At 47.8% G+C, this 23,696-nt stretch overlaps 1 protein-coding gene and 5 non-coding genes across 6 annotated transcripts; all 6 read left to right on the top strand.

Moving 5' to 3' along the window:
• The first annotated feature begins 221 nt into the window (after positions 1-221).
• TRNAN-GUU (transfer RNA asparagine (anticodon GUU)) lies at positions 222-295 on the top strand. The gene has a single exon. It is a non-coding gene; the product is annotated as a tRNA-Asn (tRNA).
• Positions 296-551: 256 nt separating this feature from the next.
• On the top strand, positions 552-625 carry TRNAN-GUU (transfer RNA asparagine (anticodon GUU)). Its single transcript has one exon. It is a non-coding gene; the product is annotated as a tRNA-Asn (tRNA).
• An 8,503-nt stretch (positions 626-9,128) lies between these two features.
• On the top strand, positions 9,129-19,653 carry LOC144104866 (uncharacterized). Its single transcript, XM_077638123.1, has 2 exons — positions 9,129-9,211; positions 18,342-19,653. Exons 1-2 carry the CDS (start codon positions 9,129-9,131, stop codon positions 19,651-19,653), a joined length of 1,395 nt encoding a protein of 464 aa, XP_077494249.1.
• TRNAN-GUU (transfer RNA asparagine (anticodon GUU)) lies at positions 18,010-18,083 on the top strand. The gene has a single exon. It is a non-coding gene; the product is annotated as a tRNA-Asn (tRNA).
• Positions 19,654-23,212: 3,559 nt separating the features above from the next.
• On the top strand, positions 23,213-23,286 carry TRNAN-GUU (transfer RNA asparagine (anticodon GUU)). The gene has a single exon. It is a non-coding gene; the product is annotated as a tRNA-Asn (tRNA).
• A 256-nt stretch (positions 23,287-23,542) lies between these two features.
• On the top strand, positions 23,543-23,616 carry TRNAN-GUU (transfer RNA asparagine (anticodon GUU)). The gene has a single exon. It is a non-coding gene; the product is annotated as a tRNA-Asn (tRNA).
• The last annotated feature ends 80 nt before the right edge of the window (positions 23,617-23,696 follow it).

Genomic DNA, 23,696 nt, shown 5'->3' on the forward strand with positions numbered 1-23,696 from the left:
TATGCGCGATGAAATATCAATTTTTATTTTTCGTCGCCATTGAGTTACGCGCCGCCGCGCCGCCGGCTGTCGCGATATGGCGCGACCGGTTTTTCGAGGCGCATGGTCCAGAATCCTGGGGATGTTATGCATTCCCACTTCCTTTAGTTCGATAATGAATCGTAACCTAATAGCCCAGCTTGCTACACTTCTTGAGTCGAGCTGTGCTCTCGCGCCACTCAGCCTCCATGGCGCAATCGGCTAGCGCGTTCGGCTGTTAACCGGAAGGTTGGAGGTTCGAGCCCTCCCGGAGGCGATCTTGTGTTTTTGTTTTTCATTTCATCCCCTCGCTCTCTTTTTAGTTTTCTTCTTTAGCGCTTCTCCGCACCTTATGTTTCGCTGTTCTTATATGCTTCTTCTCTGCCTTGTTCGTCTCTATAAAAAATGAGCAAGCTCTGTTACGCTGCTTCTGAATTTTATGCATCATCACTTCCTTAGTTCGATAATGAATCTTAACCTAATCGCCCAGCTTGCTACACTTCATGAGTCGAGCTGTGCTCTCGTGCCACTCAGCCTCCGTGGCGCAATCGGCTAGCGCGTTCGGCTGTTAACCGGAAGGTTGGAGGTTCGAGCCCTCCCGGAGGCGATCTTATATTTTTGTTTTTCATTTCATCCCCTCCATCTCTTTTTAGTTTTCATCGTTGGCACTTGTCCGCACCTTATGTTTAGCTGTTCGTATATGCTTCTTCTCTGCCGTGTTCATCTCTATAAAAATGAGCAAGCTCTGTTACGCTGCTTCTGCATTTTATGCATCCCCACTTCCTTTAGTTCGATTATGAATCGTAACCTAGTTGCCTAGCTTGCTACACTTCTTGAGTCGAGCTGTGCTGTCGTGCCATTCAGCTTTCGCGGCGCAATCGGCATTCTGTTTCCGGCAGCCGAGCTGATCGGATCGCAGTATCATGGGCTCCAGCGGAGCGCCGACAGCGGCCTTCGACGGCCGCGGAAACAGGATTGAAGACTGTGAAGATAAGGATTACCAATCAATTTTCCGACACTGCCAACAGGACGTGTTGTTTTCAATACGGTTCTTCTTCACGGAGACATGTGAGCGAGGCCGTTTCGGGTCGAGGATTTCTGTGACGCCCTGGCCGAGACCGGTACGCTCCCCGACCTGGTCGCGTTGGGGGCTACCAAATCAACCATGTGTGGGCGGTTACCCTGCGGAGCACGGAGGCAGCAAATAAGTTGCTCGCCTTCAATGAGCTGCAAGTTAAGAGACGCCGCTGCCTCATCATCGACCCGGAAGACCAGCAGGTAAAGCTGCGGCTACACTGGATGCTTCATGGAGTGGCCGACGACGACATCCGGACGGCATTAGCGCCATTTGGCAAAGTGACCGACATTACGCGAGAGCGGTGGCGGATCCAAGGCGTCAATGACAATAGCTCAACGACAAGAACTGTCCTAGTGAAGTTGAAGCCCGGTCGGAAAGTGGAAGACCTACCACACCAGGTACGCGTCGCCGGAGATTTGGCTCTTGTCGAGGCGCCTGGACGTCCAATGCAGTGCCTGCGCTGCCATGGTAAGGCCACGTGCGGCGTGAATGCAAAGTTCTCCGCTGTACGAAACGTCGGCGGTACGGTCACGCGGATACCGACTTTGTCCGCACTTACGCGGTTGCTACGGGCGCTATGTCGAAAGAGGACTCTGCGGAACTCCTGATGGACGTAGCTGAGGCCGAAGAATCTGCACAAGGCATAGGGGAACCCGAAAAGCACGCAGGCGCGACTGACTCTTCGGGACCCTCTAGCAGCGATGGTGTGCGGATGCCTGAAGGGGCAGAATCTTCGACAAATGGGATGGAGGCGTCGAGTGATGAAATACGCGTGTCGGCGCTCCAAGAAACCGACCCAGCGCTCCAAGAAACCAAGCTAGCGACTCCGAACGAGAACCATGACAAGAGCGGCGCCTTCACTACCAGTGGTCCTGCCCCAGCGAAGAGACCACATGCCCAGACCGGAGCCGATGGAGACAAGGCGGCAGCCCCCAGTGTCGAGGAGCCACCGGCAAAAACGACCCAAGGACGGCGGCCATCCATCCGGCCACGACCTAATGTGTCGACGGAGAGGAGAACCCTCCACAAACCGCCCCCGCAGCCAGGCCTTGAACCAGCACCTGATGGCTCCGGTGTCAAAGACGTCTAGCCACGCGCTAGACTGGAAGGGTAAGCACCATGTTCCCGGCCTCTTTCTTCTTTACGAAAATGGGTCCTGCGTCCCCCGTAAAAGTCGGTACACTTAATGTCAGGGGACTGGCAAGCAAGAAGAAGCAGAGCCAGGTATACCGCATTTTAACTGAGCATGACACTGACGTCCTGGCAGTGCAGGAAACGAAAATTGACGGGGAAGATGAGACCGGGAACATGGTGCGACGTTTCACGTCAAGGTTTTTGCACTAGTGTCCCACGCTATAGGCACGTCTGCGGGCTGTGCCATTTTTGTTAAGAATGTACCGGGACTTGAGGTTCAGAGATATATGGCGTGTAAATCGGGTAGGTGTGTTTTGGTTGACTTCGTGTACAACAAAACATATTGGCGCATAATTTGTGTGTACGCTCCAAATGCGGTGGATGAAAGGAGAATCTTTTTTTCAAAACCTACAAAAGTAATTAATTAGTGAGAAATCCCTGATCGTCATGGGTGACTTCAATTGCGTCCTGAGAGGTTGTGATAAAACCAGTGCACGGGCGTTTAGGGACAGAAGCACTGAGGCACTCTCAGAAGTTATAGCGACGTGCAACCTCGATGATGTGGCGGAATGTTTAGAAGGCGAGCGTTGTGTGAGGTTCACACATTTTCAGCGGTCAAGCCATGCACGGCTAGATCGCATTTATGTGTCGCCGGACGTTATTTCAAAATGCAGTACCTACAGTGTAGTACCGGTATCATTTTCTGATCATTGTTTAGTGAATAGTGTGGTATAGGGACAAAGAAAAGAGGACATCAATTTTCTTTTGAGATGTGGAAATTAAATAATAGGCTCATTACAGACGACATCTTTAGCAGGAAAGTAATTGAAGAAATAGGCAAATTAGAGACGAGCGGCGAACTGAAAGTATGGCAGCAGTGGGAACTTTGCAAACAACAAATAAAGGTAGCAGCGATCGAAAGGTCAAGGTGTATACGACAAGCGGAGAAGCGTGAGGAAGAAAATTTAAGATATTTACTGGCTAAACTTGTCGAAAAAGAAAGCGAAGAGCCTGGAAAATGGATGGACGACATTAGAAAAATAAAACACAAAATTGAACTCTTCGAAGAAGAACGCTATCATGGCACGCTTGTGCGGGCTAGGGCGCAAGATGTAGCAGCTGGGGAGACACCGTCAAAACGAGCGCTTGGAATTGAAAAAACCCATGCTCAGCGAAACATCATTGAAAAGATTGATTGGGGTGGGGCGTTATCTGGAGAAAGCGGTCATATCCAGCAGGCATTTCTTTAATATTATCAGGTGCTTTTTGCAAAGCAAGAAGTGGGTGTGAGCGCATTCAAGGAAAAGTTTCTTGGCGCTTTACCGCGATTAGATGACGAACAGAAAGAAAGGTTGGAGCTGTCGATAACAGCGTCAGAGGTCCAGCATGCGATAGAAAATTTGAACCTTGGAAAATCTCCTGGACCTGATGGATTAAGTGCGGCTTTTTACAAAGCATATAAACACGAAATAGTGCCAGTACTGACAGCAGTGTATAATGAAGCCTACAAAGTAAATGAATTGCCTCCGTCTTACGGTAAATCCCACACATTGTTAATTCCTAAATATGATGAAGCAGAAAAGTTACAACAGGTCACAGCATATCGCCCTATAGCACTCACAAACGTAGATTATAAAGTTTTCGTGAAGATTTTAGCCCGTAGACTACAGTCAGTTATTCAAGATATAGTCGGTCCTCACCAGACGTGTGGGATCAAGGGACGCTCTATTGTTCCCAATATTCATAGAGCGAGGTGTGTGCTTGAATGTTGTAATCATACAAATAGCGGTGTAGCCATACTTCAGCTAGATCTTGAGAAAGCATTTGATTGTGTTCCGCATGAAATCCTGTTCTGCATACTCGACCATGTAAACGCAGGGTCCATTATTCGCGAGGGAGTGGCCTTGGCGTACCGGAGCTGGACGACAAGATTAATTGTGAATAACAGTTTAAGGGCCCCCCATCGTCCTGCAGCGTTCGGTGCACCAGGGTTGTCCCCTTAGCCCCCTTCTATTCTGCATTTACATCGAAGCGTTTTGTGTGAATATCATGAAAAATGAAAAAAATTCGTGGCTTCCAGCTTCAAGCGGCAGAATTTAAGCTGCTGACCTATGCGGATGATGTCGCAGTGTTCACAGTGAATCGGGAAGGTGTAACCGAGGCCGTGGCATGTGTAAAAGAATTCACCAAAGTCACAGGCAATAAAGTGAATTGGTCAAAGTCCCTAGGGCTTTGACGCGGAGAATGGCCAACGAAGCCCGACAATTTTGCGAGCATGTCCTGGGTGACGACCCCAGTAAAGTACTTGGGCGTCCCACGGTTATCGCGATAGCGAACCGTACTGGAGAGAACAGACGCAAGCCATGCGTGAAAAGGTGGAGAGGTGGAAAGGGCAACATCTGTCAATTTTCGCAAGGGCCACAGTGTGTAATCTGTTTTTTATGCCTAGGTTGTGGTACGTGATGCAAGTGTTGCATTGTTCAAGGATGAACGTACAGAGACTGCACCGGATGTTTGCCGTTTTTGTATGGGCTGCTGGCTGGGAACGATGCAGCCGGACGAATCTGTTTATGCGGGTCAAGGACGGTGGCCTGAGTCTGGGGCACTTATTTCTGCGGCAGATCGTAAGCAGATTTTTTTTGTGCGTGATGTAAGTGATCCGTTCTTGCGCACTGTGTGCCAATTAAGGCTTGGAAATGCACTGCGGATTTTGTTGTCTCAACCGAACGTTTATCGGGACGTTTTTTTGGATACTTTAGAGAGGTTGTCGCGAGTGTTCGATTACTGCCTGTTCGGTTTTGGTATGAGCATTTGTCTTCTGTGAGCAGGAAGAAGTTGTATAGAGACTTTTGCGATGTAGTTCTTCCACAACCTATATACAGGGCCATATACAGTGGAGGCCTGGGACGCGACGTACTTAAGCGTGTGAAGGCGATGCTGGCGCCGCCAAGTGCAAAAACATTCTTTAAGTTACATACCGGAACACTACCAGTAAAGACATTTTTGGAGGGGAAGCATTTATCTCTACCTTGGGGATCACATTGTTTAATCTGTAAACAACCGGAGACAATAGACCACGTTTTTTGCATTGTTGGGAGGGGGTATACTTCTGGGACATCTTGCAAAGGACTTTAAAAAAGGAATTTCCGCTAGACTCTCATGGAATACGGCACTTGCCTGTAGAGAGTGAGGATGGGACACCATTCGAGCTTATGCTAATGGGCCTCCACTGTATTTGGCGCTCCAGAATGGCATGATATCATTGCGATACTGATGCACGGCCAGCAAGGATCTATTTTCAGGAGTGTATGTATAAGCATACTGAAATTCAGAAACTCGCTCCTGAAGCTCCCGAGTGGCTCGAAAGAGTAGAGCCTTTGGTGGCGCTTAAAGATTTTTGAGTTTTAATATGTAGAAGCCACAACCCACCAGGCGGATAGAGTTAAGTATTGTTCATTGCGCCGTGTAAGTGTATTTGTGTATTGTAGTTCTTGCCGAAGCCAGGCAATAAAGAAAAAAAATCCGTGGCGAAATAGGCTAGCGCGTTCGGCTGTTCACCGGAAGGTTGGAGGTTCGAGTCCTCCCGGAGGCAATCTCATATTTTGGTTTTTCATTTCATTTCCTCTCTCTCTTTTTAGTTTTCATCGTTATCGCTTGTCCGCACCTTATGTTTCGCTGTTATTATATGCTTCTTCTCTGCCTCCTTCATCTCTATTAAAATGAGCAAGCTCTGTTACCCTGCTTCTGCCATTTTATGCATCCCCCCTTCCTTTAGTTTGACAATGAATCGTAACCTAGTCGCCCAGCTTGCTACACTTCTTGATTCGACTCTGCTCTCGTGCCACTCAGCCTCCGTAGCACAATGATACGACTTCCGGCCACCGAGCGGGACGGACGTGCGATGACGGGCTCCGTTGGAGCAGCTACAGCGGCCATGTCTGGCCGCGGTAACAGGGCTTTTGCTTCGAATGAAGAATATCAGGTGATTCTGCCTACCCTTCCTTCAGAGCGTGTTGTGTTAAACAGTTTTTTTTTTGCAGGCTGAAGTGCGGACCCGTCCTTATCGGGTCGAAGATTTCAGGGATGCGCTGGCTCAGCTGATGCTGCTCCCCGAGGTTATCGCCTTGGGGGCGTATCGCATGAACCATGTATGGGCTGTTACTTTCGCGAGTGCTGAGGCGGTGACGAAAATTCTTTCTGCCGGCGAACTGGAAGTCAAGGAGCGCCGCTGTCTGGTCATCGACCCGGCAAACCACGACGTCCGCGTCAAGCTGCACTGGCTGCTGCACAACGTGCCCGACGAAGACGTGAGGGTAGCCTTTGCACCGTACGGCAAGGTGAGCGAAGTCACCAAGGAGCGGTGGCGCATCCAGGGTGTCGCCAGCAAGGGGTCGACGACACGCTTGGTTTCACTGAAAATGAACCCTGGCGTGAAGCTGGAAGACCTCCCTCACGAAGTCAGGGTTGGCGGTGAGTTGGCTCTCGTGATTGTACCGGGCAGAGCTCCGCTGTCTCTGCTCTGCCACGGTACTGGGCACATTCGCCGTGAGTGCAAGGTTCCACGATGCGGCGCCTGTCACCGGTACGGGCACGAAGAAAGCAGCTGCGTACGCACGTACGCCAGTGCTGCCGTCCCATTCAATACTGACATTTCGTCCGAACTTGTCATGGACGAGGCTGACGCTGAAGACGCTGCAGCAGAGGCAGGAAACAGTGCGTAGAAGTTGAAATCCTCAGCTGTGTCCCCTCCGGAAACAGCCACAAGCGTAGAGGAGCCCTGCAGTAAGCGGCAGCAACAGGTAGCGCAGCCTGCAGAAGTTAAGGCGCCAGCGGACAAAGTCTTGAGCAGTGGGGCGTCAGCTCCCGTCGTTCCCCAGCATGGTGACAGCATGTAAGTGTCAAATGCGTCAACCAGCAACCAAGCAGGAAAGCGACCGCTCGAGCACAGTGCGGATGGAGAGCCCATAGTGAGCGAAGGCGACAAGCCACCGCAGAAGACTGTTGGTGTCAGGCGACCGACGTTGAAACCGCGGCCGAATGTACAGGCCGATCAACGAGCGGCGGCTAAGCCGCCGCCTTAGTTGAGTGAGTGCGCTGTGAGTGGTTTCTGTGGGCGTGAGATGGCCTTTTTTGGTGACGGACTGCATGGGCTGATTTTCCACTCCATACGCAAGAGGTACTTGTGCAAAAGACGTTGGATTACCGCCACCGCACCCATCGAACACCTTAGACTAGGCAAGTCACCCGCACCGTCGCCTTGTGTCCCGAGGTATGCACCATATGGCTCCTGTACCTAAACTAGATGGCTTCTACACCTCTTAGAGCGTTGCGTATTGCAACAATTAGTGTCAGGGGACTGGCTTCCAAGAAGCGTCAGTACCAACTAAGCCGGCTGTTCGTTGATAATGACCTAGACATAATAGCCGTACAGGAAACGAAAGTCGAAAGACAGTAACAGGCGGACCGTAAGGTGCAGCCTTTTACGGCACGCTACAATGTTTGCGTGTGCCATTCTCCTGCCACATCAGGCGGTTGTGCTGTATTTATTAGGAATTCTCTGGGAATTGTCGAGCAGAATTTACCTGTGTCAAACTGGCCGTTTGGTTGTAGTTGATTTTTCTTATTGCAATTTGCTATGGAGGGTCATATGCGTGTATGCCCCTAACAGAGAGAACGAGCGCAATGAATTTTTTGAGCGCCTTGACAAATGTGTGCTGTGAGCGGTTAATTGTGCTTTTGGGTGACTTTAACTGCGTTTGTAAAGCAGAGGATAGAATTACAAAAAGACTCCTTCGTGACAAAAGTGCGGAATTGTTGAATTCGATTGTGCAAGAAAATGGTTTAGATGATGTTGCTCAAGTTCTTTCGGTAGCGCCGCATTTTACTCACTTCCAGGGTGAAAGTCACGCCAGACTTGACAGAGTACATGTGTCGCTTGATCTGATTCCGTTGTGCAATAGCTACGAGGGGAAACACATGTCATTTACCGACCACAGCTGAGTTACGTTTACCCTGGGGAATAAAGACAAGAAATCTCGTTTCTCGTGGGACCTGTGGAAGTTTAACGCACAGTTACTCGAGGATGAACGCTTTGGCATTAAAGTTAATGAATGCATTAAAGCATTGCTATCATCAGAGCCTGGGAACTGGGTAATTAGGTGGAAAGATTTCAAACAGCAAGTGAAAATAAACGCGATTGAAAGGGCAAGCATTATATCCCACGATAAACGTGTTAAAGAAAAAGAACTACATTGCCAATTTGACTTGCTCGTAAGCCTGGAAAGTTCCCAGCCGGGAAGATAATTTAACACCTGCTGACGGGCTAGATGGTGCATTGCAGATTGAGGGAATAATAAGCGCACAGGACAACACACACAAGAGCAGAGGAAGACACGGACTGGCGCTAACTCACATCTGATTTATTTTCAGCCACAGCAGAAAATATATAAAAGGGGGGAAGACATGCGCAGTACACAAGATAAAAAGAACACAAGGTGACAAGGCAACCATATCACATCAAACCACACGTTCAAGAAACCCGATTTCTGCTTTGTAGAGTTTAACCGACGTATCACTGACACATTTGTCGCCCAATTTCCTGATATGAAAGGCTTCTAGTAACTCGCGCGCGGTTTTATCTCGACCTTTACATAGAATCTTTATAGCGCTCAGTCGTGGTTCACACCCTGTGCATTGGCGCAGTGAATAGCGAAATTCGTTCCACCTCCCCTAATAGCCCTCAAATGATAACCCCGCGCGATCATTAATGCAACGCCCCGTCTGGCCTATGTAAGCCATCCCACATGTCAACGGGATCTCATACACGACTTCGGTGGAGCAGTTTACAAACTGCTTGGCATGCTTTTTTCTGCATCCGCTCGCATTACCATCTCGCGAAATGCGTGAGCACAGCTGGGCGAGCTTCTTCGGAGCAGAGAATACCATTGGCACACCATGTCGGTTCGCCACTTTCTTCATGTGGTGGGCCACCTTGTGTACATACGGTACCACAACAGGATTAACAGGGAACTTCTCCCGTGCAATCTCCTTCCCAAACATGGCACGCTTGGTTTTTTGTAAAAGGCCTTCCGTCACAGACACAATGACCTCGCAGGGGTAGCCAGCAGACATTAGCCGATTTACTTGCTTGTCAAAACTAGACTGCACAGAGTGTGGGCATGACTTCTTGAGGGCAGATTCCAAGCATTGGAAAGCGATAGCTCTCTTCACTGTTTTTGAATGTGCCGACAGGTAGGGTAAAAGTTCCTTCTGTGCCCGCGGTACGTACTCCCAACATACGTGCCCATTATTTAAGGTAATGCTAATATCTAAAAACTGCAACGAATTCTGAGAAGGCAGTTCATGCGTGAACACTAAACCCTTCCCATTTCTTTTAAAGTCGTTAATAGCGCTACCCACCGAGTTAGTGTACGTCAAAACATGCAATTTATTAGGAACAATAAGATAATTATCCACGTATCTGAACACCTTCAGCACTCCCATCCCACTAAAACTTCGCTCATGGGACCGGTCCAGAAAAGATAAAAACACATCACAAAGAATCGGCGCAACGCAGGATCCTATACAGATCCCTTTTCTTTGAAGATAAAATTTGTTCTCAAAAGAGATAAAGGTAACATTGAGATAAACCTCCAGTAAACGCATAAAATCGTTCAGCGACAGACCGCAGGAGTTCTGAAAATCTAAAACACCGTTCCCTTCAATGGCATCTCTCACCGCATTAAACAGGGCTTCATGGGGCACAGAATAAAACAAATCCTCTACATCTACAGAAAACATGTAGCCAATCGACTCTTGACTATCAAGAAAACTCACCACTTGAGTTTAGTTCCTTGTTCTAAAGGGGTCATGAATCATAAGAGATTTTAGGTGTTTCTTAAGGTACTTGCTCAGCGCATGTTGCCAAGCACCATTCTCACTAACTACGCATCTAAAAGGAATATTTTGCTTATGGGTTTTGGCCGTGAAAAACACAGACAGAGCACTGCACCTAGTATCCATAATAGCATTAGATAACCTGTCTAGCTGCAACTCTTTGCACATAGCAACCACCTTGCACTTTACTCTGGTGGCGCTGGATTTTACTTGAATGAAATTCTTGGCGATCGCCTCCTTTGCGCTCTTGTGGAAATCATCCTCAGTCAGCACCACGAAGCCTCCTTCTTTGTCAGAAATAAGGAGTCGTAGATTATTGGCTTGGAAGAACGTCACAACTTTTCTTAACGCATCCTTAGAGCGGCGGTCTGTAATTCTTGTGGTCTTCATCAGTGCATCCACCCCGTCAAGCAGGCATCTTTCTTGGTTTTCTCCTGGCGCTTTCCTAGCAATTTTACGGTTCAGCGCAAGCATCTCATGTCCCGCAACACTTGGTTCTTGACAGAACTTAGGACCCTTGTTTAAAATGTTGGTGACGTCCCCTGGCACGACCACATCTCTAATCACAGTCAAATCCTTCTTACGTTGACACCTGCTTTGCCTTGCCTTAGTCGAGTGCAAGGCATTGTTTAGAGTGTGGACCCAAAGGGATTCCGTCAAATTAGCTGCAAGGCGACTAATGGAACGTAGCTTGATACCGGCCAGCCATCCGGGATCCAGCGCATAACACAGTATCCGCAAATAGTCAGAACATCTTTGTACCTGGCGCCGCAGCTCTGCCCTCAACAACTTGCAGAAGCGTTTCAAAAAACCAGAAGGTGGCTTGAAAATTCCCAGAACAGTGCTTACATCCAGCGGCACAAGACCCTTTCGTAGGCAGAAACCGATGTATCTTGCACGGCAGGTTAATCCGACAATAATAGACACACACATGTTGACTTGCGACGGGGAAGCAGAAGGTGCACATAAAAAGGAGCCCACATTGTCTGAAAGATAGTTTAACAACACCTGCTGACGGGCTACATTGTGCATTGCAGATTAACGGAATAATAAGCGCACAGGACAACACACAAGAGCAGAGGAAGACACGGACTGGCGCTAGTCCGTGTCTTCCTCTGCTCTTGTGTATGTTGTCCTGTGCGCTTATTATTCCGTCAATCCGGGAAGATATAAGAAATACGAGATACAAAAAGTAAACTTGAGATTATCGAAAAAGACAAGTATACAGCTGCCATGATACGGGCCCGTGCTGAACGTCTCTGGCTTGACCAAGTACCTACTAAACGCTCGCTTAGTGACGAAAAGAAGTACGCGACTCAGAATGAAGTAAGACAAATCAGGTACAAAAACGAGGTAACGAATGATAACAGAGTGATTCAGTTGGCGTTTGTTGAGCAGTATCGGGAATTGCTTGGGCGGCGACGGCTTGAAGAGGGGTTTGCAAACACGTTCTTGTCCCGTATGCCAAAACTAGGAGAAGAAATAAAACAAGGGCTGGAGGTACCAATCAGCGTAAGCGAAGTGGGAAGAGCAATCGAAGAGCTGAGTGCCGGAAAATCTCCCGATCCTAACGGCCTAGGTAGTGATTTTTATAAGAAGTTCAAAGCCGAACTCACCCAAGCTCTTCACTGCGTCTTCACCGAAATTTATGAAACAAAGAAAATGCCACCATCATTCAAAACAGCCCACGTGGTTTTAATACCCAAGAGTGAGGATCAGGCTAAACTGCTGTCCGTTGGGGCTTATCGGCCGATAAGCCTAACCAACGTTGACTATGAAGTGTTTATGAAGATTCTTGCCAACAGACTGCAAAAGGTTATAAAGGACCTTGTAGGGTCCCACCAAACGTGCGGTATTAAAGGTCGCACCATTGGAACAAATTTGCACATTGCTAGAACTGTTCTTGAATGCTGCGATGCCTCCGGGGGCCGAGTTGCCATGAGGCAGCTTGACTTTGCAAAGGCCTTCCATCGAGTGTCGCGCGACATTCTTTTCGCCATTCTAGAATATGCCAACGTACGCTCTGTGATAATGCAAGGTGTACAGATGGCGTACAAAAACTGTGTTACCCGAATTATTTATTTATTTATTTATTTATTTCATAAATACTGCCGACTGCCCTTTGGCGGTCAAGGCAGGAGTGCACAAAGGAAAAAAATTTTAAAGTGGTAACAACAAAATAACAGCGACAAAGGGCGATTACAGTACGAGGACAAAATTCAATAAGACCAACGGGAAGCAAAAAAAAAGTACAGGCAAATCATCCGACGTCAAACAGACTAAGTGAACAGAATAAAAACAAGGAAACCGAAATACACTGTGTACTAGACACGCTACTGCGATACATGAGCCGAAACAGCAGACAAGAAGGATTCTGAAGATACCAGGTTGGTGATATCGCTTGGCAGTCGGTTCCATTCGGAAATGGTGCGTGGAAAGAAGGAACAAGAATATGCTTTTGTTCGGCATCGTGGCATCAAGATAGTCCTTTCGCGTTTGTTACGGGTGAGGCGTGTTGTGTTGTATTGCATGTAACTCTGAAAATTCAGTTTTGTTTTATTATGTATGATATTGAACAACATTTTTAGTCGGTGCTGCTTGCGACGGGATTCAAGAGTGGGAAGCCCAGATCTGTTGAGCAAATCAGACACCGAGACCTGCCGACCATAAGCGTGGTAAATAAACCGGAGTGCTTTCCTCTGGACGCCTTCAAGATTTTTTATATCCGTTTTTGTGTGCGGATCCCATACAGCGTCGGCGTATTCGAGCACTGGACGCACAAGTGATGTGTATGCTGTCAGTTTAGTTTTGCTCGTGCAATGCTTTAGGCGGTGCTTTAATAATCGAAGTTTTTTGGACGCTGCTGAGACAATGGACTGGATGTGTACGCTCCAGTTCAGGTTGGATGTCATGGTTACCCCAAGATATTTCACTTGAGTCACTGAGTTGATCGGAAGGCCATTGATTTTGTATGTGCATTGGAGCGGTTGTTTCTTTCGTGTTACTGTCATTTTTCCGCATTTTGAACTGTTTATACCCATTTGCCAAGTACAACACCAGCTGGAAACTGCTGTTAAGTATTCGGCTAGGAGTGTCTGGTCTTCGACTGATGTGATATTATGGTATATAACACAGTCGTCGGCGAAGAACCGACAGCGTATGTGTGAGTTGAAGGACAGGTCATTCAAATAAATAAGGAAGAGAAGCGGCCCAAGGACTGAGCCCTGGGGAACTCCTGAAAGTACCGGCGCTTTTGTGGAGTGAGATTCAGATATCTGAACAAACTGATGCCGCTGTGTAAGGTAGGAATCTAACCATTGTACTACTTGCCGATTATTTAACCACCACCTTATTTTTAACAAAAGATTGCCATGCGATACCCGGTCAAACGCTTTTTCGAAGTCAATGAGAATTAAATCTACCTGTCCATTATTGTCTAGTGACATCATAATTTCATTTGTGATATGAATAAGCTGCGTCACTGTCGACAAGCCTTGCCGAAACCCGTGCTGGCTTTCAATAAAAAAACCGCTTCCCTCTAGGAATGAACTTACGTGCTTGAAAATAAAATGTTCTAACACCTTACTGGACGTACATAACAAAGAAATTGGCCTGTAATTCTTCACGCAAAGCTTGTCTCCTGATTTGTGAATGGGTATCACCTTTGCTGTTTTCCAATCGTTTGGAATTTCTCCTGTCCTGAGACTTTCAGTAAAAATAATGAAAAGGTATTTAGCGCACCACTCAGCATATCTGTACAGAAAAGCGTTAGGAATATCGTCTGGTCCAGAGGATTTTTTCTGTGTTCAACTGCAATAGAGGCGAAACAATACCCTCCTCGTTAATAATTAGGGCTGGCAGATTGAAATGGCTAGTTCGAGATTCGGAGACTGAGTTGCTGTTACTCAGGAATACAGAAGAAAAGTGCTCATTGAAGGCAGTCGCTAAGCAGAGGGAGTCGGTAACAACTGTGCTGTTAAGGAGAAGTTTGTTAACCGGGTCTTTTTTCTGTGACAGATGCCTCCAGAACTTTTGGGGGTCAGTTTTTAGAAAATTGTGCATCTTGACATTAAAAAAGGGGTACCGTGAAGATTTTATTTTTGAACGCAGTTCAGCCCGAAGAGCCGGCAAAGCACCACCAACTTTATTGCTTGACCTTGATAAGCGCTTCACACGACGTTTTAACTGTATGATCTCGCGTGTTATCCAGGGACACGCCATTTTCAGCTTCTTATGTTTAGCGGCACGTACTTGTTGATACATTGATGAACCGTACTTTTGAATTCTAACCACAAGTCGTTCACACTTGTACGCCCATCAGTGTATTTTTTAGCAAAGGATTCATACGTCAGTTCAAGCTGATCTAGAACGCTTTCATCCTGAGCATTGTTAAAGTCGCGAAACGCTTTTCCTTCCTGATGAACAATTACTGGTCGCATCAATTCGCTTTTAAAGAGCACCGCTTCATGGTCTGATATTCCGGGAAAGACATCTGTCGAAAAGCCCAATTGACTAACAGGGTCTGATATAAATACCAGGTCACGAAGAGAACTCGTATTTGCTGTAATGCGCGTAGGTTTCTGAACAACCTGGTTTAAGTTATAATTAAAAGCTATGCTGAGCAAAGCATCCGAGTTAGCACACAAAGTTTGAGCGCACAGAGAATCCCAGTTGATGTTTGGCAAGTTAAAATCGCCGCATACGATAACATGGCTATAGCGCTTTGTATGTTCATTTAAAAAGTCGTGCAAGTTGTCCAGTACAGAAGTATCAGCATTCGGTGGTCGATAAATAACACCTATTAAAAGACTAAGCTGAAAAAGACTGAGAACAACCCAGACCATTTCAGTGTTGGTGTGATGCGGTATCAGCGTATAGTCGATGCCTTTCTTTATCAGAATAGCGACACCGCCCCCTCTTGAAGTGCGGTCGCGACGAACGATTTCGTATTGCTCGGATGTGATAACTGCATCATTCGGAATTGCATCATGAAGCCATGTTTCTGTTAGAACAGCGGCGTCAGGATCGTGTGTGAAGAGGAGGCTTTCAAGTTCGTCGATTTTATTTACTATGCTTCTAGTATTAATATTAAGCATTGAAAAGGAATTCAAAGATGGCTGTGCTCTTAGTGCTCCTGAGCTCTGTGTGTTACTCTGTGCGGACACGGGTTTGGAAACAGACCATCACTTTGAAGCGCAGGGAACTCTTTCATTGCAGGCGTCGTCCCATCGATACAGTTTGCCATTTATTTTAATTTTGTCAAACTTGAGCATGACCTTCTCTTCTTTCAACCTTTGCTCTTTCGCACTTTCCCAAAGCTTCTTTCGTATTGATTGAACGCGAGGGGAGAAGTCCTCGGATATACTATAGCCTGTGTTTTTCAGATTTTTACAGCTTTTGAGAATTCTCTCCTTGACCCTCCCGTCAACTAGCTTAAAGATAACCGGTCTGCATTTGTCCTCAGCCGGCTTTCCTATTCTGTGGATACGTTCAATAGCCACATCCGAAATTTTCAACCGGTTCAGAAGAACATCCTTGCAGACCGTGTTCTCAAGGTCTTGGGGCGTTTCGTCCTCAGTTTCTTTAACGCCAAACACAATTAGGTTGTTCCGCCTGCTTCTATTTTCTAGGTCGTCTACTTTCATAAGTAGACTGTCGACAGTTTTTTCCAGTGATTCTACTTTAGAGGTGTAGTCAGTAACCGTTGCGGAAATATCGTCTAGCTTCTTTTCGATAGCAGACAGTCTGGTGTTAGTAGAGCTTGCATTTTGTTTCAGCTGTTTAAGATATTCCATTATTGTTTGCAGCATTTCCTGTGTAGAAGGACCTGGGTTTGGTTCTACGTCACCACACATAACAAGCACGTCAACAAAACAATGATACATTGCTGTAAAGAGCGTAACTAACGACCGTGGGCAAGGCAAAAGCAGTGGGCACACATTGTCACTGCGGTAAGAGTAAACAGGTTGTTTGTCTCTTACCTGGACAAAAAACAGGAACGGATTTGTTAACCGCATGGTTCCAACGCCTCCGCCGTGCCCACTGGTCGCGAACCGGGCAGAAGCTTCTCTTTTATGCGCTGTGACTGGTGACGTAGTCGATGGTGGCATGCGATGCGCAGGCAGTAGTGGTGTCCAGTTGCGCAGTCCTATCACTTTGGTCTTCGCGATGCATTCCGATGAAGAAATCACGCCGGAAACACGATGGTCGGTCCAATTTCCAGGGCTGTCGTAGTACGCCCCCTGTGATGTGGGTTCCACGTTCACGAAAAACACGGCCTGAACAAAAAACAGGAACGGATTTGTTAACCGCATGGTTCCAACGCCTCCGCCGTGCCCAAACAGCTGACTGAACCTGTGCCTGTGTGTTCTTCGGTCAGGCAGGGTTGCCCGCTCTCGCCTCTGCTCTTTGCGATCTACCTTGAGCCTTTTCTGTTATCACTGTTACACAATGATGAGATCTGCGGTTTCACTCTTCTGTCGGCGCAAGTAAAAGTGCTTGCTTACGCTGATGATATTGCTGTTTTTTGCGCGGATCAAGAAAGCGTTAAAGAAGTTGTGAAAGTTGCGGGGGAATATTGCAAAAAGACTGGGTTCAAAATTAACTGGGGTAAGTGCATAGGTTTTTGGCAAGGTGATTGGGACAGCACACCTGCCGTGTTTGCTAACATGAAATGGACGACCTCTCCTGCGAAGTACTTGGGGGTACCCTTGGAGCACTATAAAAGCAGTACGGAGCTGTGGGGTGAGATAACGCAGAGTGCAAGGAAAAAAACGAATGGATAGAAAGGACGTGACCTTTTTGTGTTCACGCGCGCACGTGTGTGCAATGTATTTTTAATACCCAGAATTTGGTATTTATTGCAGTTCGTGCTCATTACCCGAGCAAACCTGCAGAAGCTGCATAGAGTGTTTGCTGTCTTTATTTGGGAGCTTAAATTGGGAGCGAACAAGTCGAGTTAATCTGTTCTTTCCGGTCAAAAGGGGCGGCCTTGGTCTTTCTAATTTGTTTCTGAAACATGTTGTCTCAAGATTTTTGTTTCTACGTGATCACACCTATCCTTTGTTGCGCACAATATTGCAGGTGCGCTTAGGCAACTGTTGCCGGAATTTGTTGTGTCCAGTTACGCGGCCACGAATCGTGCTGTAACAAGTTTTTTGCGTGAAGTTGTGGCAGCCTTTCGCACTTTGAGCGCTCACATTTCTACACAGTATCTATGGGCTGTACCTAGGAACAAACTGTACAAAGATTTGCTAGACATCTTTATACCTGCTCCCTTATACCGTTCCTTTTACTGCGGAGGCCCAGGCAAAGATGTGCTAAAGCGAGTTAAAAAGATGCCAGTAAGACAGACTGTAAAATCCTTTTTCTTTAAACTTCATACTGGTACCATTCCGATGAAAACATGGCTAAACGTTAAAGGCATTTTTGTGCCATGGGCCATCGACTGCATACTCAGCAAAAAACCAGAGACCATCGAACATGTTTATCGACTGCTGGGACTCGATTTTTCACTGGGACATCTTGCAAAGAACATTAAAAAAAGAACTACCTGTAATTCCTTATGGCATCCGGTTTCTACCAATAGAAAGTGAGGAAGTTCATTACGACATGTTTATGCTACTGGGCCTCCACAGCATCTGGAAAACGAGAATGGCGGCCAGGCACGCCAACGCAAATGTGCGACCAGTGAGGGAAAACTTTATAGAAAGTGCAGTTTTCCTGAGCGATGTTCTCCGCAGTCAACCCCAGCCGCCGGACTGGGGGGCAGTTATGGATGAACTGATTGATATGAAAATGTTCTAACCCATTGTCTCGGCCAATGTGTGGCTAGAGATTTTTATTCCTGCGTATGTATTGTTCACCGGCAATAAAGAAAAAAAGCCTCCGTGGCGCAATCGGCTTGCGCGTTCGGCTGTTCACCGGAAGGTTGGAGGTTCGAGCCCTCCCGGAGGCGATCTATTTTTTTTTTTCATTTCATCCCTTCCCTCTCTTTTTAGTTTTCATCGTTAAGGCTTGTCCGCACCTTATATTTCGCTGTTCTTATATGCTTCTTCTGTGCCTTGGTGATCTCTATAAAAATGAGAGAGCTCTGTTACGCTGCTTCTTCTGCCATTTTATGCATCCCCACTTCTTTTATTTCGATAGTGAATCGTTACATAGTCGCCCAGATTGCTAAACTTCTTGAGTGGAGCTCTGCTCTCGTGCCACTTAGCCTCTGTGGCGCAACATTTTACTTCCGGCCTTCCGAGCGTGACGGACGCAGGATCATGATCTCCGGCGGAGCGGCGACAGCGGCCCTTGCTGGCCGCGGAAACAGGATCGAGGGAAACGACGATACGGATTATCAGGTGATCTTGCCACAGCTTCCTACCGGAGGTGTGGTTTTAAACACACTTTTTCTGCACGGTGATGTTCGTGTTAGGCCCTTTCGGGTCGAGGATTTTCGTGATGCGCTGGCCCAGGCTGGTACGCTCCCTGACGTGGTGGTTTTGGGGGCGTACCAAATCAACCACGTTTGGGCTGTGACTTTCAAGACCGCTGAAGGAGCCAAGAGGCTTCTCGCCTTCAAGGAACTCAAAGTGAAAGGACGGCGATGTCTTATCATCGATCCGGAAGACCAACAATTCAAGCTACGGCTCCACTGGATGCTGGAAGGCGTGGCCGACGAAGACATCCGGACGGCTTTTGCTGCGTTCGGGAAGGTAACCGAAGTTACCCGGGAACGGTGGCGCGTCCAAGGCGTCCACGACAAGGGATCTACAACACGAACTGTGCTCCTAAAACTGAAACCTGGTTTGAAGGTCGACGATCTGCCTCACCAGTTACGTGTCGCCGGGGAGTTGGCCCTTGTTGTGGCGCCTGGGCGACCGATGCAGTGCTTGCGCTGTCATGGCACGGGCCACGTTCGGCGAGAGTGTAAAGTGCCCCGGTGTTCGAAATGCAGGCGTTACGGCCACGCCGACAGCGACTGCATCCGCACATACGCAGTGGCAACCGGGCTGGCTATGGGAGTCGACACGACGGAGCACATTATGGGCGTCGCCGAGACAGAAGAGGCGGAAAAGGGAACCGACGTGACGACGAAACCGGCGGTGACGACGGAGTCTTCGGGGCACCCGAGCGGCGACGGAAACACGACCAGTGGCGGTGGGAAGGAACCGGGGACAGAAATTGCTGCTGGGACAAATGAAGGGTCATCCAGCGACGGGACCAGTAATCCGGCTAAAAATGTCGACCAACCACCGACCAGCGAGGAACAGATGGACCAGAGCGGCGCCCGTGTGACGACCGTCGCCGCCCCAGCCAAGCGACCTCACGACCTGACCGACAACGAAGGGGACAAGCCCGCAGCTGGCGGCGTTGAGGAGCCGCCAGCAAAAACAGCCCAGTCCAGGCGATCAACACTCAGGCCAACGCCCAACCTTGCGGCAGGCAAGCGGATCGCCGAGAAGGCGCTTCCACTGCCTCCGCAGCAAAACCAGGCATCTGCTCCTGACGGCTCCGGTGGTGGCAACGGCGTCTAGCTTCGTGCTAGACGTGCAGGGTGAGCACGGTGCTCTCGGCGTCTTCACACGTTCTAAATATGGCTTCTGCAACCTCCTTGACTTTTGCAACGCTCAATGTCAGAGGTTTTGCCGCTAAGAGGAAGCAGAGCCAAGTGCACCGCATGTTAACAGATCATAATATCGATCTGCTTGCTATTCAGGAAACGAAAGTGGAAGGGGAACAAGACACCGAGAGCATTGTGCAACGTTTTACGTCAAGATTCTATGCGGTCGTGAGCCATGCCGTCGGCACATCTGCCAGATGCATTGTGTTTATAAAAAAGCTGCCTAGCCTCGAGGTGCAGGCGTACACATTGTGCCCTTCGGGTCGTTGTGTAGTAGTGGATTCTGCTTTCGCCTGCTCTGAATGGCGACTAATTTGCGTTTACGCACCTAACGTGGGCGAGGATAGGGTAGCTTTTTTGAGAGCATTCAGCGTTTCTTAAGCACAGAAAAACACCTGATACTCTTAGATTTTAATTGTGTCTTGGAGCGCGGCTGGCAAAACAAGCACGCGGTCCCACCGCGATGAAAGCACCGAACTTCTCCGTCGCTTGATCGATAAGTTTGCATTGGAGGACGTGACTGAATGTGTGGTATACAAGCGTGGCATGATGTTAACGCACTTCCAACGAAGTAGCCATGCCCGCCTTGATAGAATATGTGTATCGGTCGACCTGTCGCCAAAGTGTCACAGCTACGATGTTGTTCCTGCAACATTCTCGGACCACTGCTTGGTGGAATGTAGTATAGGCGCGATAAAACGTAAAAACTCTTTCCAGTGGGACCTCTGGAAATTCAACAATAAGCTTCTGAAAGACGAAATTTGCACCGGGTTTGCAGCACAGGAAATTAATAAAATAACCGTTAATGACAACCGGGCAGCTGGAGAAGAATGGGAAAGTTGCAAACAGCAGATAAAAGTGTATGCAATAGAAAAGGCCAGCTGCATACATTTTCAAGAAAAGTTAAGCGAGGCACATTTGAACTACTTACTGGACAAGTTATTAGCTCCGGATTGCAAGGCACAGGGTGTTTTCAGTGAAGACGTCATAAAAACCAAAGAAAATCTAGAAACGATAGAGGAAGAGCGATATCGCGGCGCACTTGTGCGCGCGAGAGCTGAGCAATTCGCCGCGAGCGAAACACCCACAAAACGGGCGTTAGGAATGGAAAGGGCGCACGCTCGGCGAAACCATGTCGCGGAAATTCAATGGGGCGGTGCCACTGCATCTGACGATGACAGCATAGCAATGGCTTTTTTTTATTACTATCAAGCGCTTTTCGCTTCGAGGCATGTTGACATGGGAAGATTTAAGGAGATAATTTTAGGGGCCACGCCACGTATTGACAACGCAGACAGAATAACATTAGAGCTTCCAATTAGCGAACAAGAAGTGGAACAAGGTATTGATAAATTAAACTCAGGAAAGTCGCCGGGGCCTGACGGCCTGAGCGCGGCTTTTTATAAAGCTTTCAAGAAGGAACTAGCACCGCTCCTCTCAGTGGTATTTAATGAAGCGTATGTGTTGCATGCTCTGCCTACATCATATGCATCCTCGCATACTGTGCTTATACCAAAAACCGATCAAACAGAAAAACTCAGACAGGTAACATCGTACAGGCCCATAGCCCTCACAAATGTAGACTACAAAATTTATATGAAGGTTCTTGCAGGCAGGCTACAGACCGTAATGCATAAAATAGTCGGACCTCACCAAACGTGTGGGATCAAGGGGCGTTCCATTGTTGAGAATATTCACAAGGCTAGGTGCGTGCTTGAGTGTAGTGACGCAATATATGCTCGGGTCGCAGTTCTTCAGATTGACCTTGAGAAGGCGTTTGACTGTGTGGCGCACGAAATGCTGCTTTGCATTCTACATTACATTACCGTTGGTTCTGTTATCAGAGAGGGTGTGGCCATGGCTTACGGTAACTGCACTTCGAGGTTAATAGTAAAAAAGACCTTGGGGGGCCCCCAGTAGTGTGCAGAGATTGGTACGCCAGGGCTGTCCCCTCAGCCCCCTGCTGTTTTGTATTTATATAGAAACCCTCTGCCTAAACATTATAGGAAATGAGGCTATTCATGGTTTTCGTGTACAGGCATCAGAAGTGAAGCTCTTAGCATACGCAGATGACGTTGCTGTTTTCTGCGTTAACCAAGACAGCATAAGCAGAACAATCGAAGCAGTAAAGGGTTTCAGTGAGGTCACCGGAAGTTTGGTGAATTGGGGCAAATGCCTGGGATTCTGGCACGGAGAATGGCCGTCAACTCCAGCTGTTTTTGCCAGCGTTTCTTGGGTGACAACACCCGTGAAATACCTAGGTGTGCCACTCGAATTTTACCCGGACACTGAGCCTTTTTGGAAAACACAGGTTGAAGAAACGCGTGAGAAATCCGAAAAATGGAAAAGTGCTAATTTGTCTGTATTTACAAGAGCAGCTGTGTGCAATTTGTTTTTGATAAGCAAGCTCTAGTACGTGATGCAAGTACTCCACTGCTCACGGTTAAATGTGCAAAAGCTGCACCGTATTTTCGCTGTCTTTATATGGGCCTCAAAATGGGAGAGGTGCAGCCGGACAAATTTGTTCAGGAGCGTCAAGATAGGGGCACTTGGTCTGGGGCACTTGTTCATACGGCAGATAGTAAACAGATTTTTGTTTCTCCGAGACGTTAAAGATCCCTTTCTACGTACCGTATGCCAAGTCAGGCTCGGGCGTGCTGTGCCAGATTTCATTGTTGGAACGGAGACTGTGACTGGAGGTTGGGTTTCTTAAAAAGGATGTGTTTAGCGTCAGGCTTTTGCCGGCGAGATTTTCAAAAAATTATTTAAGTGATGTTCAGCAGAAAACATTGTACAAGGATGTATGTGACGTGTTATTGCCGGAACCAATGTACAGGGCAATATGCTCCGGAGGCCCAGGCAGAGATGTCCTGAAACGGGTGAAAAAAATGCAGGTACCACCGGGAACAAAAACATCTTCTTCAAGCTTCACACCGGGACTCTGTCTGTAAAATCTTTCCAAGAAAAAAAGGCGTTTTACCTAACTTGGGGATCCCACTGCCTTATATGTAAACAACCAGAAACAATCGACCACGTTTTCTTGCACTGTTGGGAAGGGGTATATATTTGGGATGTCCTTCAAAGGACCATCAAAAAAGAATTACCATTAGATCCGTATGGAATCCGATTCCTGCCTACAGCAAAAGAAGATGGCATGCCGTTTGATTTAGTAATGCTCGCGGGCCTCCATAACATATGGCGGTCCCGAATGGCAGGCTTTCATGGTGACCCGGATGCGCGGCCTGCGCGATTGTATTTCCGTGAGACAATGCGCAAGTTCATCGAGGTGCTGAAAACACAAGCATCTCCCCCTGAGTGGCTTTCAACGCTCGAACCTTTGACGGAACTCAGGGAATTTTAAACTGACAAGGCCTGCCCCTCTGGGGTCTGTAGGCTACCTTTTTGTAGTTTGGGTGTCTACCCGTATATGTTTTTTGTTGTATTCTGTCGAAGCCCGGCAATAAATAAAAAAAGCCTCCGTGGCGCAATCGGCTAGCGCGTTCGGCTGTTATCCGGAAGGTTGGAGGTTCGAGTCCTCCCGGAGGCAATCTCATATTTTGGTTTTTCATTTCATTCCCTCCCTCTCTTTTTAGTTTTCATCGTTAGCGCTTGTCCGCACCTTATGTTTAGCTGTTCTTATATGCTTCTTCTCTGCCTTGTTCATCTCTATAAAAATGAGCAAGCTCTGTTACGCTGCTTCTGCCGTTTTATGCGTCCCCCTTCCTTTAGTTCGACAATGAATCGTAACCTAGTCGCCCTGCTTGCTACACTTCTGGAGTCGAGCTCTGCTCTTGTGCCACTCAACCTCCGTGGCGCAATCGGCTAGCGCGTTCGGCTGTTAACCGGAAGGTTGGAGGTTCGAGCCCTCCTGGAGGCGATCTTATATTTTTGTTTTTCATTTCATCCCCTCCCTCTCTTTTTAGTTTTCATCGTTAGCGCTTGTCCGCACCTTATGTT

Source organism: Amblyomma americanum, chromosome 1 (genome assembly GCF_052857255.1).
Source record: "Amblyomma americanum isolate KBUSLIRL-KWMA chromosome 1, ASM5285725v1, whole genome shotgun sequence".
Taxonomy (NCBI): domain Eukaryota; kingdom Metazoa; phylum Arthropoda; class Arachnida; order Ixodida; family Ixodidae; genus Amblyomma; species Amblyomma americanum.

Excerpts from the sequence above, each read along its gene's own strand:
- LOC144104866 (XM_077638123.1), top strand. The coding sequence starts at position 9,129 with ATGCGTGAGCACAGCTGGGCGAGCTTCTTCGGAGCAGAGAATACCATT. Across the intron at positions 9,212-18,341 it reads TTCGCCACTTTCTTCATGTG|CCTCTGTGGCGCAACATTTT; the intron begins GTGGGCCACCTT and ends CGTGCCACTTAG.